Source organism: Poecile atricapillus, chromosome 3, assembly GCF_030490865.1.
Source record: "Poecile atricapillus isolate bPoeAtr1 chromosome 3, bPoeAtr1.hap1, whole genome shotgun sequence".
Taxonomy (NCBI): Eukaryota; Metazoa; Chordata; class Aves; order Passeriformes; family Paridae; genus Poecile; species Poecile atricapillus.
Genome location: NC_081251.1, coordinates 110678062 through 110700610, shown reverse-complemented (window position 1 = coordinate 110700610; position 22549 = coordinate 110678062). Strand labels below are relative to the sequence as shown.

General features: G+C 39.8%; 1 protein-coding gene across 2 annotated transcripts in view; it reads left to right on the top strand.

Annotated features, from left to right (window-relative positions):
• The window catches only part of SPTLC3 (serine palmitoyltransferase long chain base subunit 3), a 79679-nt gene that overhangs the window by 30012 nt on the left and 27118 nt on the right, over positions 1–22549 (top strand). For both annotated transcript variants that reach the window (XM_058835378.1, XM_058835377.1), the window contains exons 3-6: positions 944–1098; positions 2000–2148; positions 12142–12266; positions 14420–14513. In XM_058835378.1, coding sequence (XP_058691361.1) covers positions 944–1098; positions 2000–2148; positions 12142–12266; positions 14420–14513 — 523 coding nt within the window. The remainder of the gene's footprint in view (positions 1–943; positions 1099–1999; positions 2149–12141; positions 12267–14419; positions 14514–22549) is intronic.

The window sequence follows — 22549 nt, the reverse complement described above, 5'->3', positions numbered from 1 at the left end:
TTGGGTGCTCCTCCTCCTCTGTGCAGTTTGAGTCATCATTTACAGTAACACCTGGTAAACATGAACTGTTCTACTGTTTCTCTTGAAAATAAAATTCCTTAAATTGTTTCCTGTTTTAGATTTTCAAAGATGCATGCATAACTTAATGAATATCACTTTCAATTCACTTCATGTTTTGGCCATTTGTTGATTCCAGTTGTGCCGGTTAAATTTTTTTCTCCTTCCCTGTGGATTACATGTTTATTTCATTCTCCCACATATGTTAACTGCATACCATGTTATTTTATCAGTTTATTGTATGCAGTGCCCAACATGAATATATTGCTGTTTCATATAAAGCTTTGGTTAAATTTAATTTCCAAGTAAAATCCATGGATAGACATCAATTAATTAATTAATTAATTCTCAACCCAAAAAAAAAGTCCTAGCTGGATGTTTGCATCTCCATGTTAGGTCAGTAACACCCAAATCACATATATTGGACTAGTTTTTGTCTAATGTCTAATTTCATGAAATGTAGTGAATTGTTTATCCTACATTTCTGCAATCTGCTCCACACATAGAAAAAATGCTCAGTTTGAAGCAATTGATTTTTTTCAAGTGAAATAATCTTGGGTTTTTTCCATTTCCAACTTTTAGGATATATAGGGAGAGTTAGACCAATTTGTTGACCAGAAAAAAAAATTAAAAAATAAAAGCTGACCAACCAAAAAACCCCAATCTTAAAACAGGAAAAAGGTTGCCTCTAAGAAATACAATATTAAGTTTTAAAAGAGTTATAGCAAGACATTTTCTGTTTGGAGTTGTAAGTGACATAGAACCATGTGGCTGCTATGGCTCTCTGTTTACTGATGAATCAGTTTTTCCTTGTTAATAGGAATGGCTTGGGTACAGAAGCAGATATTTTCCCAGCAACATAACCCTGTGCATGTTTTCAAACCAGGATTTTGTGCCACTTTATCAAGATTTTGAGAACTTTTACACCAGAAACCTCTATTTGAGAATACGGGATAACTGGAATCGTCCAATTTGCAGTGTCCCTGGGCCACAGTTTGACCTCATGGAGCGCGTTACAGATGATTACAACTGGACATTTAGGTGAGTCATCTTACACTCTGCTACTCTCAGCTTCATGAGCATACTCCTGACACCTCTGCAAAGCACAGAAAGCTGTGTTGAGATCCTTGTCTGAAATCCATCAGCACGTTTCTTTCTGCAGCCAGTACCATGCTGACAATCTGACCCTTTTCTTCTGAGCATTTGTTTGGAAATGCAGAATAGATTTCCAACTCGATTGCAAATGGGTTTGGCTGTGGCAGCACAGGACTGCTCACACACCATTTATAACAGCAGACCTCCACTCAGAATATTACAACAAAATTTGTTTTATCCCTTGGTTAGGTTTTAAATTGTGATTTCTTGCATTGCATGAATGTGGCTTCTTGCCTTCATAGTCAGTTTTTGGCAGTGGCCTTTAAGCAGAGGATTTAAGCTTTAAGGTTTTGGTGTACTGCAGCTGAATTATGCAGCTACAGGAATTCACAGCATAGATAATGTGTAGGTTTGGCTATATTTGAGCTTATTGAGAATATTTCCTATATTTTCATCAAGTTTAAGTTCTCTGTGTGTGTGAGAACACTAATGACTTAATGGAAGCAGTTGGAAATTTGCTTGAAAAATTAATGGCTCGAAGTTGTTCCTTAAATAAAGTCATAGGTTTGTTTATTTAAATCCATAAAAGCAGCCATTCACCCCATACCAGTATATTGCCATCTACAGCATGGCTTCCAGAAAGCACTCTGACCATGAAGCAGTACTTAGTTAAGAAAAGAGAAAGTCTAGAAAAACTTCTGGGCTGTTAGAGTATGAGAATTGTAATTTCCTAAGTAGAAATTTGACACTGGAACAAAATTTGGTTGGAAAATTTCGGGATTTTTTTCTTTTCATTTGGGATTGGAGGGGAAATTGCACTATTGTTCAAAATTTGCTTTAATTATAGGTTTACAGGAAGGATTATCAAGAATGTAATCAATATGGGTTCTTATAACTACCTCGGCTTTGCAGAAACAGATGTTAATGCTTTGAAAACTGTGACCATAGAGTTAGAAAAATACGGGACAGGAGTCTGCAGTACCAGGCAAGAAATGGGTGAGTAAACAGTGAGATGGCCACCAAAGGTTCTGTAACTCTACTCTTTCTCTCACAGATACCTTGAAAGAATTGGATACTTAGAGAACTTTAATCACATCAGCAATTACTTGTTTCACATTTAAAAGGAACACTGTGTTTTATTTGTTCTCACGTGAGGTTTTTTTTCAAAAAGGAAAACTAATACTGATTTCTGGAAAAGCAAAACCAAATGTGTCGTATACTGGCCTGGGATTTTTTATGATGGAATTAACAGGCTTATTTTTTAAGAGAAGTGAAAAACACACTGAGATTTCAACAATTGTTCTGGGGCAAATTCAACTGCAACACAGATTTATATCAGTTACCCACACAGAGGTTTCAGATTAGTAAAATTATCTTTTACAGAATGTTTTTAATCCCATGTTCTAAGAATGTATTAGAATGTTTTATGGGATACTACTGGCACAAAACAGAAATTTCTAGTTTACCTTTAGCAAATAAATTCAAGTAAGTCTCCATCTAACATTTTTGGTTTATATGTCCTTTATGATTTGTCTGCTTTGTTAGTTTGTAGGCTGCATGCAGGGTTACCTTCAACTTTCTGTTTTTACACAAAGCCTTGCATTCCTTATGGTACAATCATCTTACATTTCAGAAAAAAAAACTGTTTTGAGCCATAGAAACACAAGGGGAGGTTTCTCTTCAAGCTTTCTCTTTCTTGGGAGGTTAAGAAAAAAAAGGCTTCAGAGAATGGAGAAATGTATAAAAGACTTTTTTTTCTAATCCAGCAACCTAAAAAATTTACACTTTTTATCTTCAGTGTAAATTCTGCTCTTCCATAAAACTTACAGAAAAAATACTGTATTTAATATATTTTTTTATGTAAAGTCTCCATTTCAGATGAAAAAGTGATGCAAACTTTGTCATCTGCTTCTCATCTTGTCATTGTGGTTTGATTTGCCAATAATAATTATGTCAGTGACACCATTCAGAGAGAGTTTGCAGATTGACCCTACTTTCCTTTTGTAGGTGATCCATCTGGTGACTGCAAAATATTATTTAACCTGAATTGCATGCTTGAAAGTGGTCACCATTGCTAGTCCTTTAAGGTATTGGAGGAAGCTTTCTTCCTTTTTCTCCCAGATTCTGTTTTGTCTAAGAACATTTCAAATTCTTTTCAGGATATCTAAGATTATGGCTGGTGTTCCTTATTTTGTAGCTTTTGCTGAACTTTTTTAATGGAAGATTTATTTAAAAAAAAACCCAAACAAACCAACTTATTAAAGGATTGATTCTGTGTTCAAATATTAAAAATCTTACTTGGTAATTTCATCTAGTCTATTTGAGAGCTGATGTGTAGAGATTTCTAGGGTTTTCTCTTCATCCGAACTCCTGTGCTGTACTCAAAAGTTGTCTTGACTGATTGAGCAAGGTTTTAGATTCATTCTAATTGCCTTCACAAAAAAACAGTCCCATGAACTGCACCAAGACTGTTCAGAGTGCAAGAATTGGTTACAGATAAGGAACATCCTAAATGCCTTGTGAGTCTCAGTCTTTCCGAAAGCAGCTTGGACATGGACCTATTAAGAAAGGAAAGCAGGGTGTTTAGGCCTGACTGAGCTGGTGTAAATGAGCAGTCACAGCAGTTTATCCCAGGCTGGTGACAGAGGGCCTGTGTTTGTGTGCTCCATGGAGAGAGGTGGCTCCACAGGGCAGGGCTGAGCAGTGGCTCCTTGGTTGGAGCCAAGATCTGTATAAACAACCTAAGGAAAACAGCCTCTCAATCATAGTGGATACTCTCTTTCCTTGTTCCTTTATGTTCTTGTGCTCCATTCTCATCACAGTCAAACAGAAAAATTCTAAGTATATCAAAGAGAGAGACAGGGAAAGATCTGAATGAAACATCTTCTTTAATTATCATTTCTCATCTTCATCTTAGATAAAAAGAACAGGATGAGTTTGTTTCTGGGCAGATCACATTTCAAAACTTCTGTTGTTACTGTGTGTGGAGCTAAACTGTTTTGAAGTAAAAGTGCAGTGGGCTGCAAGAGCCAAGGCTGTAAATTGCCTGTAGGGTTCTAATTCAAGAGAGCACTTGAACATGTTTATATTTTCAAGCTAATTGACTTTGAAAGTACTGTTCTCCTTGTGTACATTTAAGTGTCTGGCATGTTTGAGTTTTACCAAGATTTCTTTCAAAGCAGTGGTAGCTCTCTTTGCTAGAAGGATCATTCTACTATTTTCAGAGGATTTCAGAGAGAGGGTAAAACAAAGAAGACAAAGAAAAGTAATGTGAGTGATGTTTGAAAGAATACAGGATGGTAAAACTGTCCTTTATGATCTGCCTACACTCCTCTTAAAACTGTGGAGTCTCTGGAGCGGGTATACAATGCTGTCATAACAGAATGCTGTTGCAGGTAGTTTCCTCCTAGAACGGGGTTAAAACTGATGAAAACAGTGGCTGACCTTCCTAGACTTATCCCCCATAAGAAGATTTAAGGCTTTTCACTCCAGTTTTAATTCCATGCTCTTTTAAATTATAACAATAATAAATTACTTTCATACTATAATGGTGTCATTTAAGACATACTGCTGAGGGTTTTGTTGGACTTTCAAAGTGAAATAAAAATGCTTTCCTTTTTTAAGACCAAGCTAGCTATTATCCCTTAGGAGCAAGATCTTGAAGTGATAAGTGGTACACCCATGGAAGAATTAACTTGCTGTTCCATGATCAGACAGCAAATCAAACACTAGAAATTACTAGAAAGTACACAGAAAGCCAACTATAGAACCTCAGTATGCTACTCCATAAAGCTGCTGTTTGTTGTTGTCTTGAGTACTCTGTGCAGGTCTGATGAAAAACATTTAGCAAAACTGGAAAGTGTGAGAGAAGGGCCCCAGGATCATCAAAGGCCTCAGAAAGCTTCTGGGTGAAGAACTACTGAGCTTGCTGTCTTCAGCTGTCACAAATGCCTGTCATCTGTCTCAAAAAAGAACCTCAGGCGAGAAATTACAGAAATTTTCACCATAATGTGTGATGTGGAAGAGTGGTCAGGGTTCACTGTCCATTGCCTCTGACACTACCAGATGTGCAGGGCATTGTATGAAGCTGGTAGAAGGTTTTCCCCTGAGTGCTGGAGGCTGCCAGACCCAAGGAGCTCATTGCTACAGATGCCAGAACTTCACACTTCCTTGTGTTCTGTGGGACATTGGGATATGTGCAAAGAGCTCACTGATAGTTACTAGAAATAGCCAAACTGTACCTGATTCAGGGTGTCCTTATTAACTCTGAGAGGTGCCAAGAGAGGATACAGAGACATCTGCACCTACCATATCTGAAAAATTGACCACAGGTCCTGTTTAGATTTAAGCAGCAGTTGTCACAGCAGTCTCTCCTGTAGGTGCAGGAAAAGGTAGTTGTTTTTCTTTCTTTGCCTTGTTCATTATATGTCAAGAAACCAACTGGGACATAAAAAGAAGTAGGAAATTTTGGGTTTTAGGAATAAATGTTGGGTCTGAGAAAATAATTCTTGAATGTTGAAGGATTTAAGTAGCTATGCAGTGCCTCAAGGTGGCTGCAAGAGAGTTTGAGAGGGATATTTACAAGGGTGTGGAGTGACATGATCAGAGGGAATGGCTTCAAACTGACAGAGGGCAGGGTCAGATTAGATATCAGGAAGAGATTCCTCCCTGTGAGGGTGGTGAGGCACTGGAAGAGGTTGTCCAGAGAAGCTGTGGATGCCCCATCCCTGGAAGTGTTCAGGGAGAGGCTGGGTGGGGCTTGGAGCAACCTGATCTAGTGAAAGGTATCCCTATCCTAGGTGGGAGCATTGGATTGAGATGATCTTTAAGGTTCCTTCCAGCACAAACTATTCTGTGATCCATTCGATGAATCTATAAGTAACTGGACACCAACTGTTCAACTGACTGGAGTGCTGGGAATGTTAGGGCATTCCATGTAAACTGACCCCGAAAAATATCTCTACTGTTTTATGTATTTTAATTTTTCTCTCAAAAGTATTATTTTTTAGCTTAATAAAATTGCCAGCAAATAGGAACCTAAATAAATACGAAATAGCAAGTGTCCCCTCCATATAATAAAAAATATGAAAGAATATCAACTTGAACATAAAGTCCTTTTCCCCATACAAATCAATGTGTTTTAATAGCTGGAGTGGGAGTTGGCTACTGTTAAAAGCAGATTGAAAAGCCTTTTGTCTGAGCCCATCCTGTTGTTCAGTGTTTATAGTCAGCCTTTTCTAAGCAATGAGACTGAGAATTATTGAGAAACATGCAAATTAGTTTCCTGCTTGCTGCTTGCAGATGATAACAAAATCAGCAAAGTTACACTTTTTTTAAGATAAGGCAGCTTATCGTGCTCTGAGAGCTGCTAGGGCCAGGCTGGTGACAGGAGAGTCACACGCACAGCCAGCACCTCCAATGCTCTGTTTAGGTAACTCACCAGTGTTCCTCATGGAGATTACATCCGTGACTAACCAGAGCAAACGTGTTATTACTGCTGCTTAAGCAGCCAGGCAGGATTCCTGCCTTTTGAAATCCTTCTCCTGTGATTATGCCTTGGACCAAAAGACAAGATGGAGCCTGCACAGAACTCTTGCAGGGTGATTCACTCTGGAGGGCATGTTAGGAGATTGCCCTTTAACACCTAACTTGCACTCAGTTTTAGGGCTTTTTCTTTGTTTGAGGTTTTCTTACATTTGATTGTGATCTCATTTTTAAAAAGTAGATCTGTAAATCCGTGCCAAAATTTAATATACAAAAATAGCTCAATCCCATTCACCTCTTTCCACTGGGTTTTAAGGCCTAATGTGAGTTTCTAGCAGCATTTCAGGAAGATAAAAATAGTTATTTGGCCATTCTTTATTTTATACTACTTCAAAGCTTTAATTAGGGCCAGGGCTCATTTTAAGCATAATACTGTGTAGACATGAATAAATGTTTCATTTTTCAGTTTGGAGAAAGAGATAAAGAACTGAATTTTCCATAACTTGCAGTTTCAAAGTGGAATCTTAAAGAGAAATAAAGCCACAAAAATGAGAATTTGTGTGCATGTATATATACACATATTTCATAATCTTATCTGTTTTCTGATAGGGTATGAGATAAATTAGGAAACAGTTCATGCACATAATTCTCTTTTGTCATGTCTAGTAACATCCTTTTCCTTTTTGTGCCTAGCCTCTCATGAATAACTAATCCAGCTTACGATCAATTTATAATCATTGGGTCAGGTGTGTTCCTTGTATTTCACCATTGCAAAAGTAGGCTTTGCAATGCAAGATTAATAGTCTGGATAGTCCATCTTCTAGCAGGTGAAATTGAAGGCATCTGTAGGAATTAAGGGTTGTGTCACTTGTTTAATACCTAAAATATCTCTGATACATGATGTTATCTGCATGCAAATATTTAGATCCTTAAGATGCTGCCGTACAGGCTTTGGCATGAAGAGGCTGGATTTAAACTGGAAATTTTAACCTTGTGTTTTTCTAAAGGAAAAAAAAAAAAAGGAAACAAAACCAGATCTAAATTCAACTGTAAGTTTTGTTAAAGCTAATCTACTTTTTTCCTGAGAATCACTCAATTACACAGGTACATTATTAGATCTATGACACCCACGGCATCTTTGTGGTATGAAAGCCCTGTCAGTTGGTAGCAATGTTAAGAAAACTTGAGCATTTCCTTTCTATCAAATGATTCATCAAAACCCCCTTATTTTGGGAGTCTTTCCTGCACATACTGTGTTAAATGAGGCAACTACATAACATTACTGTGTGCTTCTCTCCCTCTTTTTCCAACATGTCTCATTCTACAAGTGGAGGCTTTCCTCTGCTAGTGTCTCTGTAGGACATTGATATCATTTTCATCATCTGCTCCGGCAACACAATGTAAAGAAATAATATTTCCACAGCTTCTCTTTCTTCATCTTGCTACTCATCTAATCTTGCTCTTGTAAAAGTGTGTATGTCTTTCAATAGTACTGATTTTTTAATCTCTGACAAGCATCTTACCAGAGTGAGTTTGTGACCTTAAGTGTCAAGTGTGACAAGGAAGTTCAGATGTTTTGTTCTGCTCCCCACCCTCCAAGGATGCTGCTGACAAACCCTCATTTTCATAGTGTAATGGTTCTCAGTCACCTTGGTGAGTCACCTCAGGGATGCATAGGGTTCCCAGCTGTTATTTTTCCTTTCAGGGGCTTGCTGCTTATATCAGTTTACTCTTCCAGCTTTTGTTTAACTTGAGGCGAGCAGGTATTTCCCTGTCTTCTTTGGGTCTTGGAATTCTAAACATAAAATTCTATTATAGGACACTGTTGCCAGTGTTGGCAGTTCAACCAGTCTGTGTCATTAGTGTATAAGAACCTGAAAGACTGTATTGGGCAGACTAACCAGGGGCATAAACCACCTTGTCCAAGCTGAAAATGTCAAACCAAACAGTGACTATATGGATCATGGGAAGTCCATTTTCCAGCTTTATCTGTCTTGTAGTCTGGCAGTGACTTTCAGCCCAACAGCATGGGTGAGTAAGTCTGTGAAAAAGCCTGTCAAAACACAGTGTACTTCACGTTCCCTATCACCAGAGTGCAGTGGCAAGTTAATGGAGGGAACTGGGTCATCAGATTTTCAAAAGGAGGGGATTTGCTTTGAGAAGTGTGGGAATCTGTGGAGGTGGTTCCCATTATGAAAGTCCACTTTTGATATGATCTTTGGTCGTAATACCTATATAGTCTTGGATGGCAGTAACTCCTGCTGTATTGTGTTACACACAGCTGTTCAGCAGGGAAGAATAACTTTCAGAAGGATTTAATTTTGTCTCTTAAAGATGCAGGTATCTTTAGTTGTTTTTTTTCTTAAATCTTTCCTGGTGATTTGGTGTACATTGTTTAGTTGTATCCTCATTTGTTGGGTCAAGCCAAGCTGGTGTCAGTCAGCTAATGTCTGTTTGTAGGGCAAGCATAGAAACTATCTGTGTATACAGTGTATTAAAAACATATCTCTAGTCTTTCACTTTTCATTCATCAGATCATGATACTGGTCTTGAATCTAGCACAATACAAAACATTTTAAAGGCCAGGATAACCTCACTTGACAGCTCTAATTTAATGAAGAGCTGTGTAATTACTGCCTTTCTTATGTAGCTTGAGATGCTGAGAAGTTTCAGCTTGTGCCAGTTCCTTTGGATCAAATTTGCATCTGTCTGATAGTGCTGTTTATGCTTGTCGTGGTGGTGGCTGTGACTAGCTGGGAATGCTAGTGGACAGGCCTCATCCCAGCAGTGCATGTCTGACCCCTTGTTTCTTCCAGTGGAGACAGGTGATGGAGTTATACAGTGTCCAAGGACATCCTGTGTAGAGATATCTCCTGATATGATTAAATAATTGCATAATTATATGGTTTTTCAAGTCTGTTCAATGTACACAGCTGTCATGAACCTCAAACTGACGGTACTGGAGTGTGTTGTATTGCTTCTGCAACAACAATATTGCCACAATAATTAACATGATTCAAAACCAGGGCTCGTTTTGCAAATCCTTGTCATTCAGGATTTTGTTTTGCTAATCAATTTCAATTTGTACTCCAGGATTTGTAGGCAATAGTGACATACAGTATCATCTGCATTCATTCTTAAGATTATAAATAGTAAGTAGGAATCAGTCACTTTCAGAATGAGTCATTCTTTGCATGACAAAATCAATAAAAATAGGTGAAAAATATGCTGTTCCTCTGTGGGTCATCTAATAGGAGCTTTAACAGAACAGTCTGTATTGAGTCAGGCTTTTCCTGTTTGTAAAAACAGAAAACATGTGATGCAACCCCAAAAAGCAATTTAACTCCACCCCAGTAGTGTCAGACTTACCTCTGGAAGAGTCAGGGACAATTGTGTCATGCCTTAAAATGCCTGCCTTGCAAAGCACACACTGCTTATTTCTCATGCTTTCACAAACCTTCTAATTCAAGCTGTGACCATAGTGTGCTTGGCTTTGAGCTTCCATTTCAGACTTCAACTTCTTTTTGTATGCTGATAGCCCTCGAGTGACAGAATAACAGCTGCAGGGAGCACTAAGGCAGCTGATCCTGCTGGAACTTTCAGTTGTCCATGAGTGCTATAACCAGGCTGAAGACTAGCTGGGCCCACTTTGCAAAAATACAGAAATAACCACAGAAATACATGCTGAGTCCTGCTGGGCTTACACCTTAAGACAGATTCTCACCCACATTGCCAGTGAGCAGCTCAGCTCTGAAACACTGTTTTGTATTTCACAGAACAGTGGCTGTGTGCAGAGCCAGCTCAAATCCTCATCTGTTCTTGGGATGTACAGATTCAAAAAAATAGCCATCCTCGAAGAGCTTCACACAGACTCAGCTCACATGTCATGGAGTTCCTGCAGAGCCACATTTTCTGTGTCACATTACCTAATTCTCAGAGCACAGAGATAACCCAGCTCTAGGTGCATGCAGTGTGATACAAGGAGTGCAGACACACTCTTGAAGCTCAGCTGGTGTAGGCTCAGGTCTAGAACAACACAGGAAGGCTCTGGCAAAATCTCAGCAGTACTGCTTGTACTTTACTGTCCATGTAATCCAGGTTTTTCAAGAAGCCATGTGATCCTTGCTCCTTATGTCCCTGACTGTTGGAGAGTTACCTGCCTGCATGATAGATGGTTGTCACATTCTATTCCCAAATGGATTCTTTCTTTTTTTATTTAATGAGAAAAAGTAATGAAAACACTAATTCACTGTAACCAGCTGACTTAGTGCTGTTGCTGAAACTGTACTCCTGCCATTTATATTTAATTATTTTTTAATGAGCTCTGCTCCCTGATGAAGGTAAGATCATCTTCCTGACTCATCATTCTTGTTGAGACACTCTAGCCAAGCTTCTGTGTTCCTCCATTCATCTACCCTTCGTCCATCACAGTGAACACAGCTTTCTTGTTCCATCCATTGTAATTCACTTTATGTTATTGTGCCATCAGCTTGTGTAGTGCAAGTGAGGTAACATCTTCACTTGCCTAATTTTTTTCTTCTGTTCTCTGATTACAGCCTTATTCATAGGGGAAATGCTCTGTCAGAATCCACAGGCCACTCTCTTTTCTTCCCCACAGATCATCCTGTAAGAGTTCCTTCTGCCTTGGTCCCTGCAATGCACAGCCAGGCAACCAAAGACTAGAGAGCTGGCAAGTTGAGATGATTCCTTACTGTTCAAAGCTATCTGTTACCTCAGTCTCTTAACACCACTCTTTTGTTTGTTTGCCTTCTGTATTTTGTCATCCTCCACTGTGAGCTGGGCAGGAAGGATAGTGCTTTTGTTGGACAGCTGGAGCACCTTATTAGTTTGGAGACTTCAAGCACTAATATTAGATAATTAACATGCAATAAGGAAGGGTCTGTAGTGTTGCGCTGTCATTTTTGTTTGCTGCTGAGAGGAAAGAAGGAGCAGAGTTATCATCAGTTATGGGAAGTGGAACAGCTTTTACTTTCCGAAGCAGAAAAATATGGAGAATGCTTTTGTTTTATATAAAATTCTAATTAAGAGCTTTGTACATATATATAGGCAGGCAATAAAAAAGGAAGAATTTTGTTGTCACCCATTTTTGTTTCCACATCTGGAGAGAACTCAAGAATGCCTAAAATGTTTGTCCCACTTTTCCTGCAAAAAGGAGGCATTTTTGTCCTCATTGCAGGGAGAGAAAAAGACAAAAAATTAGTCTTCAGAATAAATGATGTCAAAGGTTATTGTGGAAAAGGAAGCTTTTTCCCATAGCAACTGCTTTGCTGCCCTAACAGTCGCAATATTTGTTAGCATTAGTCACAGCTGGTTTGCACCTCTTGCATTAGCCCACATGCACAGGATACAAATGGAAAACCCTCATTAGGACTTACTGTCCCACAGCTTAATGACACACTTCTGGCCTGTTCTTTTGTATGTTTTGTGTCATAATAACTTTCACAGTTTAATGAGATTTAATATTCCCTGTGCTTATTTTTGCAGGCACCCTAGACAAACATGTAGAACTAGAGAAACTTGTGGCCAAGTTCCTTGGTGTGGAAGATGCTATGGTGTTTGGCATGGGCTTTGCAACTAACTCAATGAATATTCCAGCCCTTGTTGGAAAGGTGAGTTCATCCTTCAGGAACATGTAGAACAATTGTTTATTAATTGTTTTAACTACTGTTGCAGTATTCTGGGCTTTCAGTGAGTGGAAAGGCTTAATCGAGGAACAAAGCTTGGTATCAGGAATGTGTGAGTCATAAAGCTGATGACCTTGTGACTTTAAATATGATCCTTTATCATCTGTGCTAGCCCTGAGGGTTGCTATCACACCTGCCTAACATCTGCTTAAGGATCAGTGATACACCTCTCTAGCTCCTCTAAATGAAGTTGCTTCTCCCTAAAAAGTAACCAAATGTTGAATCCCATGTCCAGGCATTGTGGGGTGAAGTATTTAGGCTACTAGCTGAGATTTTGCCCAGCTGTGACAAAAGATGATGATTAGAATAGTTTTTACAACACTTTGAGAAAAGGAAATGCACAGTCCTTAGCATTCCTGGTGGACAGAGCTCCAGCCAGCCCCGTGAAGAAAACTGGCAGCAAATGCAGGTCTAAAGCTGTGATCATGTTACAAAAGCTGGGTTCTTACCTGGTGCTGAAGGGACCTCCTCTCCAGTTTGGACTACCTAACTCAAAGGCATGGATATCCATCATCCTGTCACTGGTAACTGTGGACATCACAAACAGGTGCTGATAGCTGGAAAGTGGGTAACTCCTCTTGGCTTGTCCAGGTGTGGGGCAGTATGAAGTGTGCCATGCAAGTACAAAACATGACCTCCCTCCTGGTGGAGGTGGAATTAACTCAGTTTGTGGTGTATGACAACCAGCATCACCACCAGCATAAGGTGAGGTCACTCCTTCACTCACTGTTGAAGATGACTGCAGCTTTTGCAAGATCTCTAAAATACATGTACACCAGTGTTGGGCAGGGAGAGTTGCTTCGGTTGTCCAGAACATGAACTTCAGTCTGCAGTGGTGCTGGAGAATTTGTCCAGCAGTTTTGAAGGGAACTGATAAAATAGAGAATTAATTAAGGTAAATTTATGAAATTACAGATATGCAGTGTGAGATACTTGTTTTAGCTGTATAATAATTTTCCCTCCCTTACCTGGCTTAATGTAGAGGTTCAAGCCTCTGTGAGGGGTGGGATATTTAGATATAAGTGGTACAAATAAAGATATTACTGTATGTATTTTTAATATTTATGTGTGTATGTGTGTATTTTAAAATTCAGTATATATTATTATACATTATTATTATATATATTACAAATATTATTCAACTGCCCTATGTTTGAGAGATTTACTCCTATGTTTTCCTCTATAATTAAGCCTAGCAGCTACATTTTCTTGTCAAGCTGCATCTTCACTTACTGTTAGTTCTGCAAACCAGTCTCAAGGGGAGATTGTGTGAGTATCTCTCAACCTAGGCCTAATCTATGATTCCAGAATAAGTTTTTACTTAATTATGTCTTGGCCTTTGGGTAATGAAACACAGCAAAACATGTTTAATAGAAAGCAGAGCTAAACAAGGGTTTAAGCTTGAGTTTCAACTGTGATCCTGTCCCTTGTTAATATAATAGACAAATTTACTTCTCCTGCATTTCTATTTTCATTTCTAAAAAACAAAATGGGTTTTCAACTGAGTTAATTAATAAAAAGTACGCTACAGGTCAACTCTATATGCATTTACCTAAGACTTTGGTTCCTCAACTTCACTCACATCTTAACGGAGGTGGGACTTACAAGGCATCAGTCTCTCCTGATCTCATTTCTGCACACCAAAGTGCTGATGTCAGTCCAGCCTCAGTATTACTCCTCCTTACACTACTGTCATACTGTCTTTATATGTGGGGTGCATTTTCCTTACTGCTCAAAATGGGCTGTAAACAGGTGATAGAGGAAGCAACATCACCTGATTTTACTATAAAGCAGTCAATCTTTTATAGGGCTATTTGCTGCTTTCCAATCACAGGAAATATTGGACCCCTACACACCACCTGGGAATGCCTGAGAATCTGATCCCACGATTTCAGCCTGCCTTTGCATGCACCCCAGCACCTGCAGGAAAGGGGTGGAAAATTCATTTCACATTTAATGCTTACAGCTCAATTGGTGCAATGCACTGTCACAGACACCTGTGTATGCTGGCACACACATGCCCACGAGTCAGCAGCCTCCCAGCTCATGCAGATGCTCACTGTACTCCTTCTCCACAGGGCTGCCTCATTTTAAGTGATGAGTTGAACCACACTTCTCTCGTTCTCGGTGCGAGGCTTTCAGGTGCCACTATTAGAATCTTCAAGCATAATAGTGAGTATTGAAGTTGGAAAAATTTAGAGACAGAGTTATTCACACCTCAAAGGCAAGAATGATTTCTTTCAATGCTTACTTTTCTGTCAGTTCCCTGACGATACTTTTGTCCAGGCAGGAGGATCAACTGTTTAATATTTTGAGTGGTTTCTGATGGGAAAAATCAGGTGCAATACTGTAACTGTTGTTGTGTCTTTTTGACTTGCTGAATGTGTGCTGCCACAAAAGTTTTTATTGTTATTTTCATTGTAGCCCAAACAGTAGAAACACCCTTACAAAAACATGCCTGTTTCCAGCAGGTTCAGTGAAACCAGTATTGCATTAACATGGCATTCCCTTGAAGCAGTTCCTCTGAATTCCCAGGGATCTAATAGCAAAGATACAGATATCAACAGCATCATCTCAAATATTATTTAAAATATAATTCTAGTATAGAAATCACATATTAATTTTGCAATTGTATAGTTATCTTCTAAAATGCTCATGCCCTTTAACTTTTATTTAGTTAATGCTGCTGTGGTTACTGTCAGAGACATTGGGACTGCCTTTGATGACAAGAGCTTATTCTTTTCCCTTATTCCCCACTGCAATTCCCTTTTCCATCCTCACTGCTGCCACCAGGCAGTGATTGCAAGAAAGGTTTAGAAGCCAGTGAAGTGGTGAGAAATCAGAAGAGTGGTCTGATTACCTTTCTTAATGGCTAATACAATCCCTTCTCTTTAAGTGTTGTCTTCAGCCCCAAGGGGAGCAAATATAAATTATGCATATGCTGTAAAAGGCCTAAGGATGAGCTGAAATGAAAAGCACACTATAATTATAATATAAGGTGTTGTTATAATTAATATCGATTCATAATTTGGGCAAGAAGCAATTTCTGAAGATCATTCATCTGAACACAAATATTTTTACAGAATTAATTATTCATAAATTAACCTGTAGCATACCCCAACTTGGTCCACATCCACAAATCTAGATATGCTAAGCATGGTTGCCACACCAGTCTTTTCTCAACTTTTCCTTATTGTTCAAAGCCTTATCCCACTCAATCAGGTTACATCACATCTTGCAGGTTGACCTCTTACTACCCAAATCCAAATGTTCTCAGCCTCCCCACCCACCTATGCTGCGTGCAGTCCAGCTGGCTTGTGTCACTTCCCACATCATTTCAGGAAACATTCCAGTCTGAGGAGTGCATCACTCTCAGCTGTGAAGATATCACCCGGAGCTGTCATGCTCGCTTTAAGGAATTCAGTCTCTAACCATCTCTCAATATCTCATTTCCTTCCCCACAACCTGATACCTACCTAGCTTCTGTTGCACTGAAAGTAAATTAAAGCTGATGCTCTTCTGAATAATGGGTGAACCTAAAAATAATAATGAGCTTCCCAAACAGCACTAATCTAGCACTGGAAGATGCAGACAGCTCCATTAAGGATCTCAGCAAACCTCAGTGAAAGCCCATCCAAGTTGCTTTGGAAAAACTCTTTGGTTTCTAGATTAGAGATTTTATTTGCCAAAGACAGTCTTGTATGCCATTGCTGAGACATCACCTTAACTTATTTCCAAAATGAAACTGTGGAAATTTTTGTTTACTTTTGTTTACTGTTTGGAACTGAGTGACAGCTTTTGTTGTCACTATTTAGTAGTCTTGAGCCTAAGCTGCATTTAGAGAGCCCTTCATGTGAAGAAGCTTCATGTGCTCATGCTTTCTCTCAGCCCAGTCTGAGTCCCTCAGCTTGTCAGTTCTATGGTTAGAAAGTTGTGTCTTAATATTTCCTTAATCATTCCCATGAGTTACACATCACTAACTGAAATCACACATGCAGAGATGTATGTATGTGCCTTTTGCTTTGGAGGAAATTGGATGTGTTTTGGGGGAGATAGCAGTGGAAAGGATATCCCAGCAGGACTGCCTTTGTAGGAATCATGCTTTCACCCAAAATGGAGAGGCAGCTTGTGCCCTCTGAGTCTCTCAGGGAGTAGTGTAACACAAGCCAGTACAGCAAAAAAAAAAAATTAAGGGCCAAAACTGTATTAATTAAGTAATCAAAAATTCCATCTTGGCTTGGGAGGGTTCTTTTCAGTTAAGTATTTGTTTCATTAGACCAGAGCTGTGTTGCTTATGCTCCCAGATTCATTCTTGCTAATGTGTGGGTATGTGACATATATACATATATATATATATACATATATATATATATATATACACATATATACAGGCATGCCCAAATTGTCAGAGTGTGCTCATGCTGTCATTGTCATGCTTAGGAATAGGGGAATTGAGCCATCCTCTGTGTCACACTGCTTGGTGTGAATGCAAGACTCCTTGTGCTGTACTGGCGCTGTGCATGAATAGAAAATTTTGTACTTTAAGCTGCTGCTATAAGATCTTTAATAACCATTGATTTCACCATCAGGTTCTAACAAGTGCATAAATCTCTCTTCTCTTTCCTTTTCCTGCTCTGTTATGGAAAAACTCTTTGTCAAAAGAAAAATTATATAAAACTTTGTTCTATAATAAAAAGATTAACAGAAAAGAGTGTAAAATCTACCATTTTAAACTTGCTATGAAGTACCTTCATCTTTCAAAGGCTGTAGTATAGCTAATTCTCTAAAACTGTTACTTTATTTCTAAGTATGAATTCTGTAATAGATGATTGGTTTTCTTTCAAAAGTAAATAATTACTATTTTATTATTAATAGAGAATTATTTCAGTTGTAAGACAAGAAAGAATCTCTACCTATTACCGTAGTTATGTACAATGTAGTTCTTATTCTTACAAAAGTGAATGAAGTTCTATTTCAGTAAGTGGGTAGCTCCCTTAGACATTACACATTCCATAAAAAATCTGAATAGTTTTTCTAGAACAGACAAAATCCTTAGATGTCTGTGCTTTTCCTAGGTGAAATAAAAGGCACCCAGATGTCTTTGCTTTTTCACAAAAACATTGCATGGGTGCATGAGAAGGTTTTCAAGCCTCAAGTGAATAATAGAACAAAAAAGTGCTGTGGACCTATAAGTCTGCTTTTATTTGGACATAGGAATGTGCCCTGCATCCTGCCTGCCAGAGAACAACCCCTTCCTAGTAAACAGACAGGAATTTACAGGCCTGGGCTGAGAGAAATGCACAGGCACACACACCTACAGGTCATCTGTGTGAGAGAAATGGAAGAGAATATTCCATCTTAGCCCCATAACTAAAACCTATTGAACAGGGCCTTCCCTGCCTGTGGGCTCTCATTACTGCTGTCTGTAGTCTTCACCCTGCTGAGGGCAGAGCAGTATTGGCACACAGGTTTTGGCCTTTAAGGGAGTTTTCTCTGTCAGGTATTTGTGTGGTTTTGTGTGTGCAAGCAGCAAAGTTCAGCTCCCTGGAGCCCCTGCTCTGAATCACAGGTCCAGGGGATTTTATTTTTATTTTTTTTTTCAATTTTATTTTAGGGTCTAAGCAGTCCTCAGTGTATGCAGTAGTGTTTTAGTGGACTAAAATGATTCTGACCTGACCATAAAGCACCTGCCTTTTGTCTCCCCTGCTGTGGACACCACTCAGGTCACCATTTCCCAGGCAGTGATTTGTTTGGGAAGATAGGAGAGAGCTGCATTGCTGCTCTGGAATGCAGGCAGCAGCACAGCCCAACAGCCAGTGTGCAGGGGGAGAAGGTGGGAGGCTAAAACATCTCCCCAGCACTGGGGCAGTAGTGGCCTGGCTTTGGTTAGCTTTTTTGCCAGAAGGTGTCTGATGTTACCCTCACCACCCTAGGGCTCCAGAGAGTCTCTCTCACCTTCCCCAAGTGACAGGCTTGGGGGTCCTTCAGCTAAATGGGGATTAAACTCAGATGTTTTTACTTCCTGGCTCAGGGAGAGATTGACATCACTTGTAGGTTTTTGGCTTTTTTTTTCTTTAATTTCTAAGGCAATCTTTTAAGAACACCATACATTTAAAAGCCCTTTTTCAGCACCTCTTACCTTCATCTGGTTAAGTATTAGCCAAAATCCTTGACTCTTCCCATAAAACCTGAAAAGCAAAACCAAATATTTAACCATTAATCAGTCTGTGATTTTATCAAGGGCTTTCTCTCTGGGTCTGGTGTCAGGTGTTCCTTCAGTGAGCAGATGAGGGTGTTATGGACTAACAATATCCAAGTGAGCTCTGTTCTTATCACCTGTAAAAGAAGGCACCATACAAGGCTTAGGATTTGTTTATTCTTCCAAATTCTACCACATTTTTCCCATGTAGTATCAAGCAACTCAATTGCAGTCCCGTTTTCAGGTTTAGATTTGCAATTGCATGAACAGTCTGTGGGAATGTTGTGACAAGGTGCAGAAGTCAGGCCATGGGGGGAAAAATATTTCCAGTTATTTTCATTGCAAGGGCATATCACCAAGCAGTCAGAGCACGTCATCCTGTGAGGAAGGCAGGGAGTCGCAAAGCATAACCAAGCACATTGGTTAGGTGAAAATCCAGCCTGTAACCTAGTTCTTGAATCCACATCTGAACTGGGAATCAGGGCAATACATTCCCAGTTCCTCTTTCAATGTTGTGAAAGTAGTAAAGGATTTTTTTGGTTTTTCACAGATGAAGTGGTTGATGATGAGGGTGTGATACAGGTGTGAGCTGTCCAGGTTCCCACACAAAATACAGTTCCCAGCTTGGACAACAGTTGTGAATTTATGTAAATCCAACTCTGGCTTTTCTCAGTCTACTCAGTCAAATTACTGCTTTGGAGTTAGAAACAAATGCCATGAGCACACCTTAAAGAGAAAGCACAGCTAACTGGAGGAGCTGTAGTTAATACTGAAGGAACTTCAAGGTGGCAGAAGGCCTTTCAGTGTAAATATATTCACTAGCTAAAAAGAAGGAACGAAAAGGAAAAAAGAAAACTGGGTAAGTGCAACTAATTAAGCAAGCAAATAAAATGGGGGCAGGGGGGGATGAAAGAGATAAATAAACAGTTAAAAATTAGAAAGGGATTTCTTTGGTTGCAAAGCCCAAAGAGTTTGTGGTGACTTAGTACAGGATTGGTCCTTAATTTTAATTTTTTTTTTCCAAGTGTGTAGGTAGCCCTTGAATTTCAGAAGGAAGAGCAGCTATTGCAGAGCAGGATGGAAGGCACATTAGCCAGTAGGGTTTTGTGCTCCTTGAAGCCTCTGGCCACTATCAGAGACGAGATTGTTGCCCAGATAGGTGGACTACAGCCTAATCCAGCTGGGTGTGTAATTCCCTGTGACACATGCAGACGCCACCACGGCAAGGAGACTGGTCTGTCCTGCTCCCTGCACGCTGTGTCTGCGTTTGCCCTCTCTGCTTTGAGAAAGTCACATCTGACTTGCCAAGGGTGGATAGGGAGCTTTCTTGGGCCAGTGCCCTTTACCTTCAGAGAGATTAGTATTTATTGAGGGGCAGGGAGGGGAGTCTCAGACTGTTTCCGTGGCTGCAGCGATCACCGCTCCCACGTTTGAAACAAAGATATTCGTGTGTAGCCACAGGGTCTGTGCCAACTTGCATGAGAGTACAAAAGGGGAGAAACTGAAAATCAGACTTACAAGCACAAAGCAAAAAGAAGAATGTGACAAGAGTAGTAGCAGCCTGTTTATTTTAATTAAACAGGATTCAGCTGACATCACACAGGAGGTTTCCAGCCCACGCAGAGGAATGGTGATGACATCCCCAGCATTAGAGTGTAAGGATGAGGGGTGGAGACACTGTGTCTCCTGGAGCATGCTGTGCTCCCTCCAGGGACCTGCTGTCCCACCTGCACTGGAGGCAGCATGACACGCTGCCTGCCCAGGTCCAGACTCGCTCCAGCCCACTGGCAGTTTGTGTTCTTGGTATTACTCTTGAAGTAACCATGAGAGATCCCAAGCAAGGATTATGCAAGTCCACTAACCCAGTGATAGATCCACTGTCCCCTCTTAGGAAACCTTCTCCTCCCTATCTGGACAATATGCTATAAGGAGAAGGTGGAAAGTGAAACATTTGGTTGCACTTTGACTGATTAATCAAGTCAAATTCTTAACACCACCTCCTGGGCTGGTGAGTGGTTGCTGGCCATTGCCGCTGAAAGCCCTGGGCTGGTGATGGTCAAACAAGGAAGGACTGTTATTTTCTCTATGACTGGTTATTCAAGATGGACTTGTGCAGCTCATCATCTTAATGTCCTAATGTCTCTCAATCTAACTATATTTAATGGGTAAATAATTTGATATCTGAAAGTCACCTGGGGTTGCACTGTTGTTTTTCCTGCCATTCAGTATATCCCATTTCCTGAAAAGCACATAGAGCACTTTGTTTTCACCTTGAAGAACAGAAGCAGCCTTTTGTGGGGAATACTAAAGGTTACATTTTTTTTCTTTCTGTCTATTTCCCCTTTCCAAATGAGGCACTGAGTTAATAGATCAGTAAAATTCGTTTGCATCTGAACAAATTATTTGTTGACTATTACAAGCTTCAGAAAGGGTCGCACATCCATGTTTTACACAATGAGACATCAAAAAGAAACTGAGATAGCCCTGATCCTAATAACAGACATGTTCTTAGCCTGTATTCCAGCAGGACTATATTATGTGTGAATAGGGGGAAAAAAAAAGGAAACTCATCTCTTGGAGAGGTTCTCCCCGGTCTGTGGTCTCATGTTCCACAGTACTTTGGACAGAGAACCTACACACAGTCATGTATTTTTTAAAACAGAATTATATACATTTCACTTTATCTCCTCTTTCCTTTTTTTTTCCTTTTCATGTGAATGTGCTAAAACAACTGGATCTTCAAGCCATGCTTTTAGCTCAGAGGCAGAATGACTTTTCTGAAGTCAAGAGCTAATCTGGACTGATACATAGAGAGAACACTGAATTGAAACACCCTGTGTGATTCAGAAGAGGGCTTCAAAGATCCCAAAAGGATTTAGATGACAGTGACATCAGTAGAGAATAATTTGGTAGAGAAAGGGAGTGCCCAAAATTTACTGTGAGCTCTCTGTCATCCTGGGGGAGCCAGGAGGAGTTCTGAATATTATCTACTCAAAAGAGAATGTGAGCAGCTGCAAATGCTCAGCTTGGTTATAACTTTCCTTTATAAAGCACCAAAGAACTTTTATTTCCTTGATTGCCATCTAGTGGAAAGAGTGCTGTCTGCATTGCATCACTCCTAGCACACATTTCCATCTCAGAGCTCACTGAGCTGTGCAGGCCATTGCACCACTGAAACAAGAGACAACTGATATTGTCCATGCCTATTTTGTGCTTTGTAGAGTACAGCAGGGACTTGCTAGTTCAGGTGCAGAGTGGCAGTTTTGTTGCTGAGAACTCTACCTTCCACCAACATCACTGAATGTTGCTAGGAAGAGGTGAGGCATCAGGATGTGGAAGGGTTCAGGTCATAACCTGGCAATCTCTCAGGGCACAGGTTACTCAAAATGAGAAATTAATGTGCAAATGGCCCCATTCCCCTCGGATAGAAACCAAACTGTGGGTCAATATTACTATTTCTGAGGTGTATTTTTTCTTTCCCTCAGAACAATTCATTTTACATACATTAACTTTGTGCTAGCGTGGAAGGTTGTGTCAACTGTGTTGTGTTGCTGAAGCAGATGGGATTATATTGTGGAAAAAAATGCCATTGATTTTCTCAGCCCACAGTTTGAGCTGATCTGTGGTGTTTCTTGGGTATTATGAGACTCTGTAGGATGTTCTTGGAAAACATTTTGAAATGCTGATCTGGATTCCTGAAAAGTACCAGAATAATGCCTGTTGAGGAGTGTCCATTCACTTGAGACACCAGAATGCTGGTGCATTGAGTCACACTTGGCCTGATCTGATTTCTGTGGTATTTTTTCTTGCTTCTTCCATATTTTTCAAAATTTCAATGATTTTCCTTCAAGATTTCTTTTAGATGACCCATAATCAGCCCTTAAGGAAGCAGCTAAGGATTATAACCTTGTTCCACACCTCCCTATATTGAAGTCCCACCAGTGTCAAGGATTTAGAGACCAAATTAATGTATCCATGCCATGTGCTTGTATCCACCTGTCTCTTCCTC